Source organism: Ammodytes marinus (genome assembly GCF_949987685.1).
Source record: "Ammodytes marinus genome assembly, chromosome: 14".
NCBI lineage: Eukaryota > Metazoa > Chordata > Actinopteri > Uranoscopiformes > Ammodytidae > Ammodytes > Ammodytes marinus.
In genome coordinates, this window is record NC_137218.1 from 26,495,488 (window position 1) to 26,514,312 (window position 18,825).

General features: G+C 40.9%; 1 protein-coding gene across 1 annotated transcript; it reads right to left on the minus strand.

Moving 5' to 3' along the window:
- Window positions 1-5,679: 5,679 nt before the first annotated feature.
- On the minus strand, window positions 5,680-13,056 carry acat1 (acetyl-CoA acetyltransferase 1). Its single transcript, XM_080040629.1, has 12 exons — window positions 12,953-13,056; window positions 11,924-11,971; window positions 11,727-11,844; window positions 11,183-11,278; window positions 10,334-10,434; window positions 9,283-9,426; window positions 8,793-8,943; window positions 8,604-8,699; window positions 7,968-8,081; window positions 7,708-7,772; window positions 6,431-6,588; window positions 5,680-6,082 (listed from the first exon to the last, which is right to left on the minus strand). Exons 1-12 carry the CDS (start codon window positions 13,001-13,003, stop codon window positions 5,962-5,964), a joined length of 1,263 nt encoding a protein of 420 aa, XP_079896755.1. The 5' UTR covers window positions 13,004-13,056; the 3' UTR covers window positions 5,680-5,961.
- Window positions 13,057-18,825: the final 5,769 nt, after the last annotated feature.

Genomic DNA, 18,825 nt, shown 5'->3' on the forward strand with positions numbered 1-18,825 from the left:
GCAAGTCCTTTTCAAATCACTGACGGCAGAAGGACTTTCAGACTGTGTTAATATGTAACTCTGTGTTTGACCGTATAAACTGGCAGGAACAAGGAAGAATGAATGACAAGTTATCCAGTAAGTGAATCAAGTACGTTGTGTCCCTCACTGAGTGACATTGGTATGCTTTGAACATATAGTATTAAGATTATATAACATGGATAACTCCTATGACAATGTTAACAGATATTCACATCATTCAATTGATCTCAAATGAGTTGTAGGAAACAGAATAATTATGTAGTTTTTGCAAATAAGATGTATCATACATACTCAGCAGCAGCTATAGCTTATTCAAAAACATACACAGCATTAAATGACACAAGTCCAGAGGTATAGCTGAGCGGTCCAGAATACATGTTTAGAAGTCGTCAAGCAAAAAGTGTAAACGTGTTCACTAATGCTCTCACTAGCTCCCCCATCGTTGATTTGAGTGTCTAAAAAAAGAGCTATTCATCTTAATAATAATCATACAATATCATGGGGACTGATTGTAAAAACTGGGTTGCCTACAACAAGAGCATGTTGTTATGTGGGTTTGTATGTATTTTCATTTCCTGAAAGAATAAACTCATTCAAATCAAAATGATTTCCCCTTGCACTGTGAGTGTTTGTTCAGATGTATGGACAGTTGTCTCATGTGCCCAGGTTGTGATACATTTAAATTGCATTCTCTCTGGCACTACACATTTCATTCACCTCAATTGTATAGCGGTAACAAGAGATATCCACCACTAGTAAGACCTCCTTTAAACCCTTTAACCAACAATTATTACATATAACAAAATAGACATAGGATTTAACAAAGCAGTAGTATAAAGTCTATGGAACAGTGAACTGAAAGAGTGAACTTAAAACACAACAAGGGGAAAAACAGCAGCATCTAGTGGCCAACTTGCATATAACAGTGCTGCTGACACTATGTTGCTACCGGTATAATATACGTATACAGGTCCTTCTCATATAATTAGCATATTGTGATAAAGTTGATTATTTTCCATAATGTAATGATAATAATTGAACTTTCATATATTTTAGATTCATTGCACACCAACTGAAATATTTCAGGTCTTTTGTTGTTTTAATACTGATGATTTTGGCATAAAACTCATGAAAACCCCAAATTCCTATCTCAAAAAATTAGCATATCATGAAAAGGTACTCTAAACGAGCTCTTAACCTAATCATCTGAATCAACTAATTAACTCTAAACACCTGCAAAAGATTCCTGAGGCTTTTAAAAACTCCCAGCCTGGTTCATTACTCAAAACCGCAATCATGGGTAAGACTGCCGACCTGACTGCTGTCCAGAAGGCCATCATTGACACCCTCAAGCAAGAGGGTAAGACACAGAAAGAAATTTCTGAGCAAATAGGCTATTCCCAGAGTGCTGTATCAAGGCACCTCAGTGGGAAGTCTGTGGGAAGGAAAAAGTGTGGCAGAAAACGCTGCACAACCAGAAGAGGTGACCGGACCCTGAGGAGGATTGTGGAGAAGGGCCGATTCCAGACCTTGGGGGACCTGCGGAAGCAGTGGACTGAGTCTGGCGTAGAAACATCCAGAGCCACCGTGCACAGGCGTGTGCAGGAAATGGGCTACAGGTGCCGCATTCCCCAGGTCAAGCCACTTTTGAACCAGAAACAGCGGCAGAAGCGCCTGACCTGGGCTACAGAGAAGCAGCACTGGACTGTTGCTCAGTGGTCCAAAGTACTTTTTTCGGATGAAAGCAAATTTTGCATGTCATTCGGAAATCAAGGTGCCAGAGTCTGGAGGACGACTGGGGAGAAGGAAATGCCAAAATGCCTGAAGTCCAGTGTCAAGTACCCACAGTCAGTGATGGTCTGGGGTGCCATGTCAGCTGCTGGTGTTGGTCCACTGTGTTTTATCAAAGGCAGGGTCAATGCAGCTAGCTATCAGGAGATTTTGGAGCACTTCATGCTTCCATCTGCTGAAAAGCTTTATGGAGAAGAAGATTTCATTTTTCAACAAGACCTGGCACCTGCTCACAGTGCCAAAACCACTGGTAAATGGTTTACTGACCATGGTATTACTGTGCTCAATTGGCCTGCCAACTCTCCTGACCTGAACCCCATAGAGAATCTGTGGGCTATTGTGAAGAGGAAGTTGAGAGACACCAGACCCAACACTGTGGATGAGCTTAAGGCCGCTATCGAAGCATCCTGGGCCTCCATAACACCTTAGCAGTGCCACAGGCTGATTGCCTCCATGCCACGCCGCATTGAAGCAGTCATTTCTGCGAAAGGATTCCCGACCAAGTATTGAGTGCATAACTGAACATAATTATTTGAAGGTTGACTTTTTTGTATTAAAAACACTTTTCTTTTATTGGTCGGATGAAATATGCTAATTTTTTGAGAGAGGGATTTTTGGTTTTTCTTTACTTTTTTGCCAAAATCATCAATATTAAAACAATATAAGGCTTGAACTACTTCAGTTGTGTGTAATGAATCTAAAATATATGAAAGTCTAATGTTTATCAGTACATTACAGAAAATATTGAACTTTATCACAATATGCTAATTATATGAGAAGGACCTGTATATACATACATACATATATATATATATATATATATATATATATATATATATATATATACATATATATACACATATATATACATATATATATATACACATATATATATATATATGTATACACACATATATATACACATATATATATATATATATATGTATATATATATATATATATATATATATATATATAGGTCCTTCTCATATAATTAGCATATTGTGATAAAGTTGATTATTTTCCATAATGTAATGATAATAATTGAACTTTCATATATTTTAGATTCATTACACACCAACTGAAATATTTCAGGTCTTTTGTTGTTTTAATACTGATGATTTTGGCATACAGCTCATGAAAACCCCAAATTCCTATCTCAAAAAATTAGCATATCATGAAAAGGTACTCTAAACGAGCTCTTAACCTAATCATCTGAATCAACTAATTAACTCTAAACACCTGCAAAAGATTCCTGAGGCTTTTAAAAACTCCCAGCCTGGTTCATTGCTCAAAACCGCAATCATGGGTAAGACTGCCGACCTGACTGCTGTCCAGAAGGCCATCATTGACACCCTCAAGCAAGAGGGTAAGACACAGAAAGAAATTTCTGAGCGAATAGGCTGTTCCCAGAGTGCTGTATCAAGGCATCTCAGTGGGAAGTCTGTGGGAAGGAAAAAGTGTGGCAGAAAACGCTGCACAACCAGAAGAGGTGACCGGACCCTGAGGAGGATTGTGGAGAACGGCCGATTCCAGACCTTGGGGGACCTGCGGAAGCAGTGGACTGAGTCTGGAGTAGAAACATCCAGAGCCACCGTGCACAGGCGTGTGCAGGAAATGGGCTACAGGTGCCGCATTCCCCAGGTCAAGCAGCACTGGACTGTTGCTCAGTGGTCCAAAGTACTTTTTTCGGATGAAAGCAAATTTTGCATGTCATTCGGAAATCAAGGTGCCAGAGTCTGGAGGAAGACTGGGGAGAAGGAAATGCCAAAATGCCTGAAGTCCAGTGTCAAGTACCCACAGTCAGTGATGGTCTGGGGTGCCATGTCAGCTGCTGGTGTTGGTCCACTGTGTTTTATCAAAGGCAGGGTCAATGCAGCTAGCTATCAGGAGATTTTGGAGCACTTCATGCTTCCATCTGCTGAAAAGCTTTATGGAGATGAAGATTTCATTTTTCAACAAGACCTGGCACCTGCTCACAGTGCCAAAACCACTGGTAAATGGTTTACTGACCATGGTATTACTGTGCTCAATTGGCCTGCCAACTCTCCTGACCTGAACCCCATAGAGAATCTGTGGGATATTGTGAAGAGGAAGTTGAGGGACACCAGAACCAACACTGTGGATGAGCTTAAGGCCGCTATCGAAGCATCCTGGGCCTCCATAACACCTCAGCAGTGCCACAGGCTGATTGCCTCCATGCCACGCCGCATTGAAGCAGTCATTTCTGCGAAAGGATTCCCGACCAAGTATTGAGTGCATAACTGAACATAATTATTTGAAGGTTGACTTTTTTGTATTAAAACACTTTTCTTTTATTGGTCGGATGAAATATGCTAATTTTTTGAGATAGGGATTTTTGGTTTTTCTTAATTTTTTTGGCAAAATCATCAATATTAAAACAATAAAAGGCTTGAACTACTTCAGTTGTGTGTAATGAATCTAAAATATATGAAAGTCTAATGTTTATCAGTACATTACAGAAAATATTGAACTTTATCACAATATGCTAATTATATGAGAAGGACCTGTATATATCATATCGTTAGCCTCATAGCATAATTGCCTAAATCATATTTACTCTACATCTACTCAATTCTACATCTACTTTTCGTTAGCCTAATAGCATATTTGCCTAAAGGTGCGAACACACTAGGCATTTTACACGCGTACAGACGCGTATGAAACCCGCCCCTTTTCCATAGGGAACCATTGGTTTACGCGCGTACATGGCGCGTAAATGCGTCACTCGCGCTAAAGCAACATTTTCACTCGCGCTAAAGCAACATTTTTACGCACGTAGCTTTACGTGCGTAAATATTACGCGCGTATAGCTACGCGAGGAGTTCAAAAAATTGAACTTTTGTTGCTCCTACGCGAGACGATTAGCCGCGTTGGCCAATCAGCGTTGAGCTTGACCCTACGTCACATACATTGGCAGGGTCGGAGAACAGTGTACTGTACACAGAGGCTGATGCGAGACACCGAGGAGGAAATGTATTGCGGCGGCCGGTGCTGTATGAAGCCGCTCGGGGTTAGAATACGTGGGGAAAGTAAACCAGGAGAATGGACTTCCTGGTTAATTCAGTGAATATGTGTGCTTTAGCCGATAAACAAAGTTAGCGCCGTATAGCATTAGTTAACTCACCCTGTTGTGTGCGGGCGGCTAGCGCCTCATATTATGAACCCAAACATGACGACTGTCCGCGGGACTTTCACGACAAGTACACGAAGCACCGGTGTTGATCTACGCCAGCCACGGTCCCCTGTCACAGCCAGGTAGGGTAATGTTGGCTACTTGCCTTTATGTTGTGCCGCCGTGCACCGATGCTGCTGTAACTGTGTTTGTTATGTAGCTGCCGTGAATATGCAATGCTGTTTTAATGCTAGGCTATTTGTGCTGTTCAGTTTGTCTTTTGGCACAGTTGTTGGCCGTATTGTTGTTGTTTTTGTGTGGACATGCACGCTGTTGTGTCGGGTCGGTTCTGATCGCAGCCATGGTTGATAAGGGAAATACAATATCGGGAGGGAGACTCGTCACATTACGCGCGTATAACCTTTTTTGACACAAAATGATCAAGCAACATTTTAGCCGCGTTACGCACGTAAATCTTACGCGTGTAAAATGCCTAGTGTGTTCGCACCTTAAGTCATATTTTAAGGGTTATAGAGTAGGGTAAAGTAGATGTAGAGTAGAGTAGATGTAGAGTAAAAGTAGAGTAGAGTAGAGTAAATATGATATAGGCAATTATGCTATGAGGCTAACGATATCTAGCATAACTACAGCAATATACCCCTTGTGAAACATGAATTATTGTAGGTCCAAACATCCATCAACTCTACAGAAGCCCAATGAGACAACAGGGGTTTCATAAAAACTATTTATTTAACCATTCCATTTCAAATTTAAATATTAAATTCTATGTTATTGCAAAACCTGTTTCATCAATTGAAAAGGAGTGTTTTATACACTGGAGTCATAATGTCATGTGAGTGAAGGCCACTGGTATTAAAGTTAAATAACAAGATGCATTTGTCACAGTCAAAGGGAGTTTACAGCAGTCGTAACAATGGAGCCAACACGTATGTCAACACACAGATTAACAAAGTGTTTTTTTGGAGTGAGAAATGTTTCCCCATCAAGTTTTCCTACAACTTCTGGATGATAATAGTGGAAGCTCCACCTCCTCCGTTACAGATTCCTGCCAGTCCGTACTGACCGGCCTCCAGGTTGTGAACCATGTGACCCACAATCCTGGCTCCAGACATCCTGACAGGAGAGGAGAAACAAAGTAGTGGTAATCAGACGTTGTGACTTATTGTGTTTAGTTGTCTTGTATTTTATTTTATTTAAAAAAAATTAAATCTTGTTTTTAAATGTGGAACTTTAATGTTTTCATGCTGCCTTCTTGGCCAGGAGTCTTTTGTAAAAGAGATTTGAAATCTCAATGGGAATATTCCTGGTTAAATTAAGGTTAATAAAAAAAAAATTGAAAAATCAAACAGTGCTGTGGTCCAAAATGGTGATGTTTTGTGCAGAGACATACAGTTTGAATTCTCAGTTATTTGTCTAACTGAGAAAAAGGGAAGTTCTCTCCTCCCTCTCTCAGCTGCTTACCCAATGGGATGTCCCAGTGACACAGCTCCCCCGTTGACGTTGACCTTAGCAGGGTCAATGCCCAGCATCTTGATGTTAGCCAGTACCACCACGCTGAAGGCTTCATTGATCTCCCACATGGAGATATCCTCCTTCTTCAGTCCTGCTGCAGCCAGGGCCTGAGACACACACACACACACACACACACACACACACACACACACACACACACACACACACACACACACACACACACACACACACACACACACACACACACACACACACACACACACACACACACACACACACACACACACACACACACACGAAGTGTTAGGATGTTCCAACAGAACGTATATCTATAAACCCAGGATGGAGCACATCTTTAATGATATTGGTAAAACTGTTAAACTTTATGGACTGAAAATTCTAACCAGATTCACATTAATTAAACCTTGAATATGAAATGATGTTGGTTACTGTTGTGTGGGTATGTTTTACCACAATATGCACAAACATAATTAAAATGTTGAGAAAGAAGAATACACAAGCAATACATAAACACATCCAGGTTCACAGTATCCTGGTTCACAGTCCTGCCAATACTGATGTATTTTCTGGGATGGCCTAAATAAATGTTTCAACTAACTAATAAGCCTTAGCTGGCTGTGGCTCAATAGTAAGATGGGGTCACCCACTGATCAAAAGGTTGGCAATTCAATCCCTTCTTCTTCCTTTCCACAGTGTCCAAGTGTCCTTCTGCGAGACACTGAACCCCAAATTGCTTCAGATGGTCAGGCCAGAACCTTGCGTGGCACCTTGCTTACAAACCAATCGGTTGAATGAGCGGCTATAATCTTGTAAATTAATTTACCATTTTGAAGTGAAATGCCAGCAGAGGCAGGTGATATTAGATAATAACTCATTAAAAATTATTCTAAAAAAAATAAAAAGTCTTTGGTGGCAGGCTGTTATTAAAGTTGACTGGTCTCAGGTTTGTTGCCTCTTTGCCGCCAGTTTGAGAAGTCACATTCTCCTACTTTCACTTTCACCCCAGTCTCATCAATGATTTAAGCTTCTAAACTTTTGAATCAGGACCGTCAGAATTTGAATCAAGTAGCTGGTTAAAAGGTGCATCACATTGGGTAGCTAAAGCTCGTACTACATTGTGTCACACATTTAGCTAACTATAAAGTTTTGGATGAAAAACTGCAGATAGAGATTTTAAAAGGACTCTGATCAAAGCCAGTAAGTCTTGATTGGAGCATCCCTAGTAACTTCTTGCTCATACTAACCTTTGGTACAGCGAATGCAGGAGCAATGGGGAAATCAATGGGTGCAACTGCAGCGTCAGCAAAAGCTAGGGAAAAAAATGTATAACATCAGTGCTGCAATTGAAGAAAAACTGACAATCTAGCTTTAAAACCTATCCTGTTTAATGATGTGATAACAGGAAGCACACACAAGTGCCATTTTAACTTGACAGATAAACAGGTATTTGTGATTACAGAGATCAAATCAATGACAAACGTGTGTGTGTGTGTGTGTCTCTTACAGACAATCCTGGCCAGTGGTGTGACGTTGAGTCTCTTTGCAGCGTCTGCTGTCATTAAAACCAGAGCAGCTGCTCCGTCGTTTAGTGTGCTGGCATTGGCTGCCGTCACCGTGCCTAAAAAGCAAACAACCAATCAGAACGGATTTCATCTTGGAACACTAAAGTACTTTGAGCAAGCATTGAAAACCACATCATGACTATGGACATTTCAATGTTTAAAGGTGGAGTCAGCGATTTTGGAGAACCTTTGTTGTCGAATCGACGTTGTGTCAAAATCGGTGAATATCTCCCCATGATCCGCTGCCTGTACCGTACCTACTGTGTGTGTGTGTGTGTGTGTGTGCCTAAAACAAATCTGGTGTTAATACACAGCCTAGGCTCTGTAAACTAGTACGTAAACAAAGGGGGTTCACCTTACGTAGCAACATGCCCATTTACAGAGCCTAGGCTGTGTATAAACACTGGATTTGATTTTTTTCTTCAGCGTGCACACACAGTACGGACAGTTAGGGGATTGTGAGGAGATATTCACAGATTTTGCAAAAAGTGATTTTGTCAACAAGGCTTCTCCAGAATCACTGATTCCACCTTTAATGATGAGGGCAAACAGCAATATAAAAACTGGATGATTATTACCATTCTCTTTCTGGAACACGGCCTTCAGTTTGGGAACTTTGCTGAAGTCGACCCGCCTCCACTCCTCGTCCTCGGACACCACCGCATCAGGTTTGCCTAGAAAAACCCACGTCAACGTCAGATATGCTGTTCTTAAGGAAAACGAAAGGCCCCATGTCTCTGGCCCCCTAGCCCTAGTGTTAGCCGTACCTCTCTGGGGAATGCTAACCGGTACGATCTCCTTGGCCAGAACGCCGGCCTCGTACGCTGCCTTGCTGCGGCTGTAGGAGCTGATGGCGTAGGCGTCCTGCTCCTCTCGGCTGATGCTGCTGTTCTTGGCTGTGTTCTCTGCACAGTTGCCCTGTTAAAAGAGAAAAACAACGGAAAAGAGATCAAATGTGAAACCCTGTTCTGAGTTTGTACCTTCATGGTTGAATACACTTAATGGAAGTCGCTTTGGATAAAAGTGCCAGCTAAATAAAATGTAATGTAATGTAAAAGGAAGAATGACACAAAGGTGTTATTTAGAGGTCCTCGTTCAACACCGCTCTGTAAGTACATGATATTCATGAAATTACAGATGCATGCTTTCTGACACACATATACACACACACACTTACATTTCAGTGAGTGTGATGTAAAAATATATGATGATCACTAAAAAGGTGATAAACAAACATAAGGTTGACAGGTACTGTACCATGTGGAACTTGTTGTAGACATCAGTGAGTCCATCCTTAACGATGATGTCTTCAATCCTCACTCCTCCGTAGGTCGGGGTGTCTCTGGGCATCACGTAAGGTACGTTGGACATGCTCTCCATGCCCCCTGCTACCATCACGTCCTAAAAATCAACAGATAGTAGGCCTTACATTCATTTATCTATTGTTCTTGTTTTTTTTCATTAAAATGGATTAACTGTTTTTTTTATTGACTGACTTGTTTGTTCTACTTGTTTATGATGTAATTCGTATGTGCTGTACTCCTGGCATTGTTGTAAACTAAGAGCTTCCTCTCATTTTTTGACAACTGGTCTATTGTTGGTCTGACACTGTACCTCTATGGATCCCTAGAGCTGGATGAGTATGAAAGCTCACTTTTCATGAACCTTATTTTTCTTATAATTCTGTTAAACAAGAGAAAGATGTATATTTCCAATTATAACGCGAAGTCAATGGTGACCACAGGGTAATAGTTAGAAAACAGTGTGTGCGGTAAACAAGCCTTGTTTTTGGTCACAACAAAGTAAACCACTGCCATGTCAGGGCTCAGATGTCTGTTGTTATATGTACAGTAAATATAACTTTAAGGTGAAGTAAGCGATGTATTTATGTTAATATAAGTGTTAAATCGCTCTTTATTCATACAGTGATCACTTATATAGTGTGCGCGTTTCATAAAGCCGATCTCTCAGTCACCCGCTCTGCATGTAATCGGCAAATAAACTTTTCAGGGATCCCACTACTGATAACCAATCAGAAGAGAGAACGCTACAAACCAGCACCCTACTCACTGCCGGTGCACGTGCAGAGCGACAGATGGGTGAATGTGTATGCGCCTACAATGACTGTTTGGATGGTTTTTATCATGTTTTATCACACTTACGGATCCGAGATGATGCTAGATAACTCACTGCTTGAAGACCGCAGTGCATTAATGTGGTGACGTGGGGACGAGGGAGGGGACTGATAACTGCAGGAAGTTAGCTAAACTGACCATTCCTCTTACTGAACCTTTAAAGTTAAATCTACCTGGTGTCCACACATTAGGCTCTGAGCTGCCATCATGATGGACTTCATCCCGGATGCACAGACTTTGTTGATGGTTGTTGCTGGAGTGCCCAGGGTACAACCTGAAGAAAAATTCAGAGATGTATTTGCATTAGCAAAAAATAAATAAGATTATGAAGTCCCATCAACATTTACTTAATGCTTGTGTGTATCAAGCTCGGTACAGGAGAAGGAGGTGTATATTTGACAATGGGCCTATGCTTCTTGTTGTGTGTGATAAGCCAGAACTGTCAAAGTCATATCCATAATGTTTCTTATTTATTTCCACATTAATTCCCAACCTTAATGTAACTAGGCTATTTCTACTTCAACTGTGGCCTTCTTTTTTTAGTGTTTGGGCCCAACACTGCAATTAACTTATCACTATGAAGACACCTTCACCAAATACTCATTTTTACTTGACAGCGCTTGAACACATCACAATGTAACTCCATACAACCTACGTTCAAAATGAGCGAAATGAACAATATCACTGCATGTCGTATACTTTAGAATTGTAAGCTGCATTTCTTCTATTAAGATGCTATACACAGTGAAGCAGCAGTGTCATTGTTTTAGGGGCCAACTGGTGTGCGTTGGCCATCTTCTAACACTGGCATTGGTACATGGACACAGCACACATTACACAGCAGATTGTTTCATGATGGTAATTAAAGTTATACGATTGCTATTTAATAAATGGGATACTGTGCTACTGTGTTACTGCCAACCCTAGACTATACATTTTTTCTCATTTGTCATTTAGTTTTTGAGTGGTGTCTGGACTGTAGTATTCGTAGATAGGGTGAAAATGAACCAGTGTGGTCTTACCTGCTCCGAGCAAGGCTTGTCTGGTGGGAGCCTGTCCTTCTCCTGCCTGGAGCACATTGCCCATGTACACTTCCTTCACCTCTTCAGGAGCGATTCCTAAACACAAGAAGAAACTTTAAGTCAACTCTGTCAATGCACACATATCTTCTCTCTGATGCAACAATCCAAACAAAAAACTACATCCAGTGCATAAGCTTAGCCCAAAACAGAGGAAAAACATCCCTGCGTTCCAATAACCATACTTCCCTACTATTTAGTATGCCAGAAAAAGATTTAGGATGTCCCAATACATGCAAGTCAATTGTAGTATGCTGAAAATACACAAATGCCCCTCTAACTCCAATAGCATTTAGGAGTATTTGTCTTTATTCTTGACATTTCTCAACATGAGGAAAAAAAAATTTCCTTGTCTGATTTTTTTTTCTTTCCTATGACCCTTAAACTGTTCGGTATTTTAGTATGTAGCGTAGTAAAAAGAAAAAGTATGTGATTTGGAACGCAGGGCATGTTTCCCCTAAACAACGTGGAGCCATGTGAGCATTACCTGCTTTGTCAATGGCTCCCTTGATGGCAATGGAGCCGAGTTTGGTGGCCGGCACTGCGGACAGGCTGCCTTTGAAGGAGCCCATTGGAGTGCGGACCGCGCTGACTATGACCACTTCCTGAAAGCATACAAGTGAGAGCCTGCATTACAGTGTGCACTACCTAACATTTAAGTGTGATGAGAGTTGCTGTACTCACATTGAGCGAAGGGCGAGATGTGTAGGTTCTTGAGATGTACTTGTGAGCCTACAATGGAAAGATAAGGATATATGGGTCAGTCCTATTCTGTACATGAACGACATACATAATCTCTCTGCTTGCCCACCACGAGAATTGCATAAATAAATACACCTCTGTCAAATAATAAATCCACACCGTTACTTTTTTTTGGGGCGATCAATGAGTCCTTTGATTGACATTGACAGAATGAATGTTAAATGTGTTCTACATTTTAAAAACACTGATTTTTTTAGGAGATTGTATTCTATCTGAAATCCTATGATTAAAAAAAAATCCACATATAACAGGAGTTCTTAATCTTCTTTTATTATGAGTGACAACGGAGATGATATCATTTTTAAAGAGTACTTTGCAATCAAAACCTTTACAATATCTGGTAGTGTTCTCTTCACCTGAGCTGCATGCAATTGTCAGTTGGCACCTGAGGCTCCCTGATACAATTTGGGTCAAGGTTGAAAATGTTCAAGTTTAATTTAAGCTAGTGAAGAAGCATTAGCAAAAATAACAATAAGGACAGCCGAGTCATAACCAAACACTCAATAAATTTGCTATATTTGTTTAAGCTAGGTGTAGCGTCACTCAAACCTTTTATATACTATCTATGATTCAAACCTGTAGCCGTCAGACTCAGAGCAGACCCTTTATGGGGGGGGTTATGTTTACAATTAAGCTAGCAGCTTTTGTTGCTCTGATGAGCTTTTCACTTAGTTTATTGTGAAGCAGACATTGCTGTTACAGCAACATAGCCAGTGCTATAAGCTAGCTAAATTAAAGGTTAAAGTAGCAGCTGTTAGGTGCTTTCAGGCTGCAACGTTACATTGCTTTGGCCAAGGACGCTCAGCGCTTACAAAAGGCTAGCTGTTACTACTGTTACCCGGGGCCTCGTCTATACAGTCGGCTAACACTTATTCTGCTACAATGAGCATTGCTTTGCAATATCGCAAACAAACCCAAACATATCGATCAGTGCACACACCCCCCACTTACCAGGCGTTTGCACATTTGAGCGCGCATGGTTAAAAGTCCACTGGATGACATTTTGGACTGGGAGACAGGACTGTGGCTGAGTGGCTCACACGGCTTCACCTTCAGACAGCCAAGCAGCGGAGCGATAAATACATGAGCCAATCACAGTGAGAGGTGTGCTCCCAATGACGTCATCGCTAGCAGCCAGAGGATTATGGTTGGTGTAGTTTCGCCAGTGAAAACCAATCAATGTTATATTCAAACTACGCAATGTTTTGTAGTCTCATTACTGACGGGTGCAGCACCGGTTAAAAGCCACAAGATGGCGTCAAACACTTGGTTCAAAAGTCAATAGTTTAGCACAGAACACTGATTTTGTGCAAGTGTCCAGTAGGGGTTATTTGTAAGCATTGAAGCATCAGATAGAGAATTAAACATATGGAATTAGTTTCACTGCAATTGTGTTTCCCTGATTTTGTTGTGAGATTATTTAATGACCCAGTAAAATTAGTCTTGGTTAAACCACCTGCGAAAGGATTCTTTCTGCAGATCTTTTAGAACATTTAATGACGCTGAAAACCTAACAATTCTTGTATTTGAGATCTGTATAATCAATCAGTCTGTAATCAATGTAGGCCTAACACTTTTGACATAAGGAAAAAGCTGTGAGTGCAGGTTCTGAAGGTTCTCTGTTGCGTTTCCCATAAGGGAAGTTCGGTTGAACTGGATTAAATTGAAAATGTAGCATTAAGTATGGATTTTTCCGAAGGGTTAATATAACTAGTCTTCTACACTCATTTTTTCACAATCTTTGAACCTGAACTGGAAGAGTCAAGTTAAACATTTTAGTCTAACTGAATGGAAACCATACCTGCTTCACGCCAGTTGTAGTTTGCCCTGCATGGGACACTGGCTTATTGCCTGTCCAGGTATGTTTCCTAAATCTTTCGCACATTATTTTTTAATCCTAGGAGGAAAGACTCCAGTATATGTCCCAGAATTTAAAAAAATAGAAATAAGTTACTCTTTTTTTAAGAGATATTTTTTTTTGCCATTTTTATGCTTTATTGATAGTGTAGAGACAGAGTTGAAATGGGGCAGAGAGGGGAGTGACATGCAGAGAACGACCGCGGGCTGGAATCAATCCCGGGTCCGCTGCTAGCCGAGGCCCATGGGGGGGACGCCCTACCAACTGAGCTAAGGGCGCCCCCCAATTACTCTTAGTTTTGATTTAAATTGACTTGTCACAATTAATGCACAGTGCAATTCATATGTACCTGTCCGCTAATGACAAAGACAACTCAATAAACATGTAACAGAAACATGACCAAACCAAAAATGCACCCCACAAATATAGAAGTTCAACTATATAAAATGAAATAGAAGAAAGAAAACCCCTCCTCCTCCTCTCTGTGTTGGCCCTCAGCAGACAGTGGTGTCTCCCTGAAGGCAGCCGGGCCCAGGTAAACAGACTGTTGGTGGGGTGACTGACATCACTGAGATCATCTTGGCTCTTTTCTGCAATTTGCGTTTGATGTGAATGTCCTGCAGATTGGTGGAGGCTGGTCCTGATGGTTCTCTCAGCTGAGTGGACCACCCTTTCCTAAGAGCCTATTGATCCTGCTTGGTGATGCTCCCCATCCAGGTGGTGATATTAGAGAGCCGGATGGGCTTTTGTCACAGCGGTGTTGGTGTGACAGAACCATGACAGGTCCTGGGTGATGTGAACACTGAGGTATTTGAATTGCTCCACCCTTTCCACCTGGGCCCCGTGTAGGGGAGAGTGGCCTAAGTTGTGCCGGTGGGGAAGTTGTGCCACCCCTTGTTTCTAGAAAACCATAGAAGGAATTGGAAATGTGACCACATATTTAAGAAGAGCCATCCATTTAACTCATCCTGTAAAGAAGGGAGAAACATGGAATAAGATATAAGCACATTTAAGCTCAAAAAACAGTTTTTTGCCTTTCAAAGTAAAATTTCCATGATCAAGGTTTTTTGATTATTGTGTCTGAACAATTATAAACACGTTTGAAAACATTTGACACATGTTTTAGTGCTTTAGTATACTACACTTTGTGTATATATAGTGAGCACAATGTCAGCTCTAAACCGCTGCATCATGCTTCTTATCCAAAATTCTGGGGTTGGGTGATTTGTGCCAGAGGGCCTGGGGTGAGTTATAAGTAAGTAAGTAAGTAACATGTATTTATAAAAGCACACTTATAACAGTTTGCACTGTCCAAAGTGCTGAACATAGTGCATTCAGTAGGTAAAAAATGAAGGTAAAATAACAATAACCAAAATAAAAATCATAAAGCCCAGACATCCACATATAAACAAAGATAGTAGTGCAGAGGTAAGATAGTTAATGGGGAGGAAAAACCAGGGTGTACAGATGGGTTTTGAGCCTTGATTTAAAGGCAGCAATGGAGGGGGAATCGCATCTGCCAGGTGGCAGTTGGTTCTACAAGGGCGGAGCAGCTAGTGCAAAGTACATTTCTGAGAGTTGTGCCATTGGCATGGCTGTATACGCTGGTCACCAAAAGAAAGTGATTGTCTACAGTAGCTCAGAAGAGAGTGACATCTCCATTCCACTTAACGACACCACTGATGAGAGTTCAGATGGCCAGAAAGATGATGATGGTGACTTTGTCATTGTGAGCTTTTGCTAGGCCTTGTTTAAGAAAATTGTCTTCAATCTTTGTAAAATATTTACTTTATTTACTTTAAATACACCTTAAATAAGTAATTGTCTTATGGATTTGTCTTGCATTACAGTTTATGAGATATATATCAATGGCACAATTTACCCCATGGTATTCTCTCCAACGGCACAACTTACACCACACCGGGGGCAAGTTGTGCCACAAGACAACTTTTTTTCCGAAAGCTATATTTCTTCAACAGTTTATTCCAGATCCAAAGTTTTTATTGCCAGGGATGCACAACACCCTGAAATATATGTACATATGAGAGTTGGAGACTTCACTGTCAAGGCCTCACTTTAAAGTCACGTTGAGTAAAAAGTGGCACAACTTAGGCCACTCTCCCCTATATACTGAGAGTTTGGAAGCTCCACTGCTGTTTCCTGCTGAAGTCCACTATCAGCTATTTTTTTTTAAACTTCATGAATTTGTTAGTCACCAAAATATAAAAGCTGTTGTTCAACAAGGGTGTTCAACCATGCATAATTGATATGTAGGTGAGGGGGAGCGTTGTATAGGGGGTGCGAAAGAGAGAATATAGGGGGCACACAACTCCCCAAAGCCAGAATGTTTTCCTTATTTGCATTTTCACAGTGGTGCTGTGTCTGTGTTACCACAACATCAGAGCAGAAATAAAAGACTTGATCATTTTCTGTTGTGAGGAGCATTGTCAGCTCTGACCGGCTCAGATCGCTCACCCAAAACACACAACAAGTAAAGTCACAAACTGCAGATACTACTGCAGACACGGAACAAGGTGATTAGCTCTCTGAAGCATGAAGTGCAGCAGTCAGTACGTTTTCTGTCAGTGATGTGTTTTAAATCCTCATCTCATTTTGTACTTTGTGCAGACGAACAGTAAGTAATAATCAGACATGTTATGTCCCTTGATAAGACCTACAAGTAGATTAGATATTCACAATGAACTGTAGCAGAGCGTAATTGCATATCTTGACTCATTCATATTGTCAAAACATTTTGACAGGCAAGATATTGCATTTTTTTTTTCAAGCACTGGTACAGTTTGAGTTTTGTCTATTTTGCTTCCGTAACATGTCTTCTTTCATACTAGCATAAATCAATGTTCCAAAATGTACATTTTAGGTGTCAATTTGACTAAACCTGGTCCGTTTGTGTCTGTTTCTCCTAAAAAAACATCTTTGATGACCATTATCTCAACATTAGTTTTATCCAATATACTCTGAACCAAAAATCTCAAATTCTAACGCATGCAAATGTAGGCTAAGCATAATTAGTTAAATTTTTATTCAAACATTCCTGAAAGAAATTTTCATACAAAAAATATTGTTTTAATTATAAGTATTCAACTGGCAAAGCGTCATGATGATATCTATAAGTTACACATTTGACCTTGTTCACCTGCAGCAGTGTCTGGCCCTAAATGGTCATGACAGTGAGTACACTGAAGAATAGAGCAGTCTTCACATGGGGCGCTCACATGCTTTTAAGGTGGTTTAGCCATTTGTGTTGTCCATTTGTTTAAAAAACATCTAATAATAGTTATCTGTGGTTATTAACAGGCACTGGCTGCTGCTAATTAACTGGTTCCAGTGTAGAGCGGATGTACTTATGTGTTTCCTATAGTGCCCTCTGCATCCTGCCCCCTTTTCCATTGTCAAAAGCATCCACTCTGCTTGAATAAATATTGACGCTTGGTGGCAACAACTGATAAGGACTTTTGAAGTATGTAGCTCTTGCTCCTGAATTCTTCAAGCCATATAGTCTGATCTCTGATATTCTCTGATCGACAGGATATTCCTCAAAGTCATGTTGTGGGGATCTATTGTTTTTAAGATTTCAGGAAATAAAACGTCAATGTCAAGTTGGGATTGGTTTTTGCACTGCACGTCAATGTCTTACTCACCTATGCCAATCAGAGAAGAAGGAAGTAGTGTTTTCTTTTTGGCTCTCTGCTAGAACTAATTTGGTGCCCAGTTAACTTGTGTTACAAGGTGAAACTTCTCATTGAGGCATAGCATCGAAATATTAGTTATTAATAGGTTTGTCAATGTGTTGTCAAAGAGGTCAGGATGCAGTGAGCAGTTGGAATTTAGTCAGCTGTGACAGGTGTGAGGTGATGATTATGTCACTTTCCTCTAGCAGCTAAAGCATAAAGACTTTTAGAGGCATAGATGGAAGAGATGGATTCAGCATCTCATAACATTACATGTTGAAATTGTTACATACATCTCAATTATAGTGCCTTGTCATAGTATAGGTCTTTCATGGTCTATTCTTTAAACAGACAATATAAAACCCCTTATTTGTGCCAAGCCCCCGTTAATGTCCTTCCCTAAGCTTGCACTGAGTGTGTGTGGAGGCTCAGTCAGATAGCAGTATAGTGGCAGATTGGCTGCGTGGGCGCATGCATGGCAGGGTATAGGAAGCCATTCTTTGCATCCTGCTGTGCCAACCGATTCACACTGCCAAAGCCTGGTCTGTGATCATGAGCCTGCAGGACTGTCACCAGCTCAGCACAGATCTGCTCACTCCTACACCTCTCTTTAGTAACGGCAGCAGCCATCTTCCTGCAGTAAGCCTTATGCCGAGTGTGAGGAGGTGACAAACTGGTTATTTCTGTTGGAGCTGCAGTGTGATTACACTGCTCCGACCACCAGGAACTCGCTGAGATGCTGGCCCATCTGCCATGGAGTGTGTGTATCAAATCTGGTGGTTAAATTAGTTCCCAGGCCAATTATATTATCTGACCATCCACAAATTGCAACAGAAACTATTTCAACTGTTTTTTTGTCTCATGAATATGTCATTAATAACACGTAGACAGTCCTAAGAAATCCAATGGGTGGAAATTTGATTTGGACAGTACTGAACTCTTTGTGTGAAATTCAGACAAGAATACATGTAAACATATATTTTTTTTTAAAGAGGACCTATTATACTACTTTTCTGGTCTTAATTTCTTGTTTTACACTGCTATAGAGCAACCTGACACGAATCACATCACAAAAAACTATGTAGATTTTCGGGAAGCTCTTTCTCTTATTTTGGCGATCCAGCATGCCCTGTAAACACTTTGCTTTTGACATTTCCGCCCCCTCCCCTCCCTTCCTGAAAACCCAACTTCCGGAACACTTTCAGTGGCGGGAGGTGCGAGCATGGACCCATAAGGGCGCGAGGCAGACGCAAGTAGGAAAGTGGCAGCATTAC

Coding starts and splice junctions, on each gene's coding strand:
- acat1 (XM_080040629.1), bottom strand. CDS start 13,003: ATGTCATCCAGTGGACTTTTAACCATGCGCGCTCAAATGTGCAAACGC. Junction 11,845..11,923: donor CATCTCGCCCTTCGCTCAAT/GTGAGTACAGCA, acceptor GTATGCTTTCAG/GAAGTGGTCATAGTCAGCGC. Junction 8,082..8,603: donor CGTGTTCCAGAAAGAGAATG/GTAATAATCATC, acceptor TTTGCTTTTTAG/GCACGGTGACGGCAGCCAAT.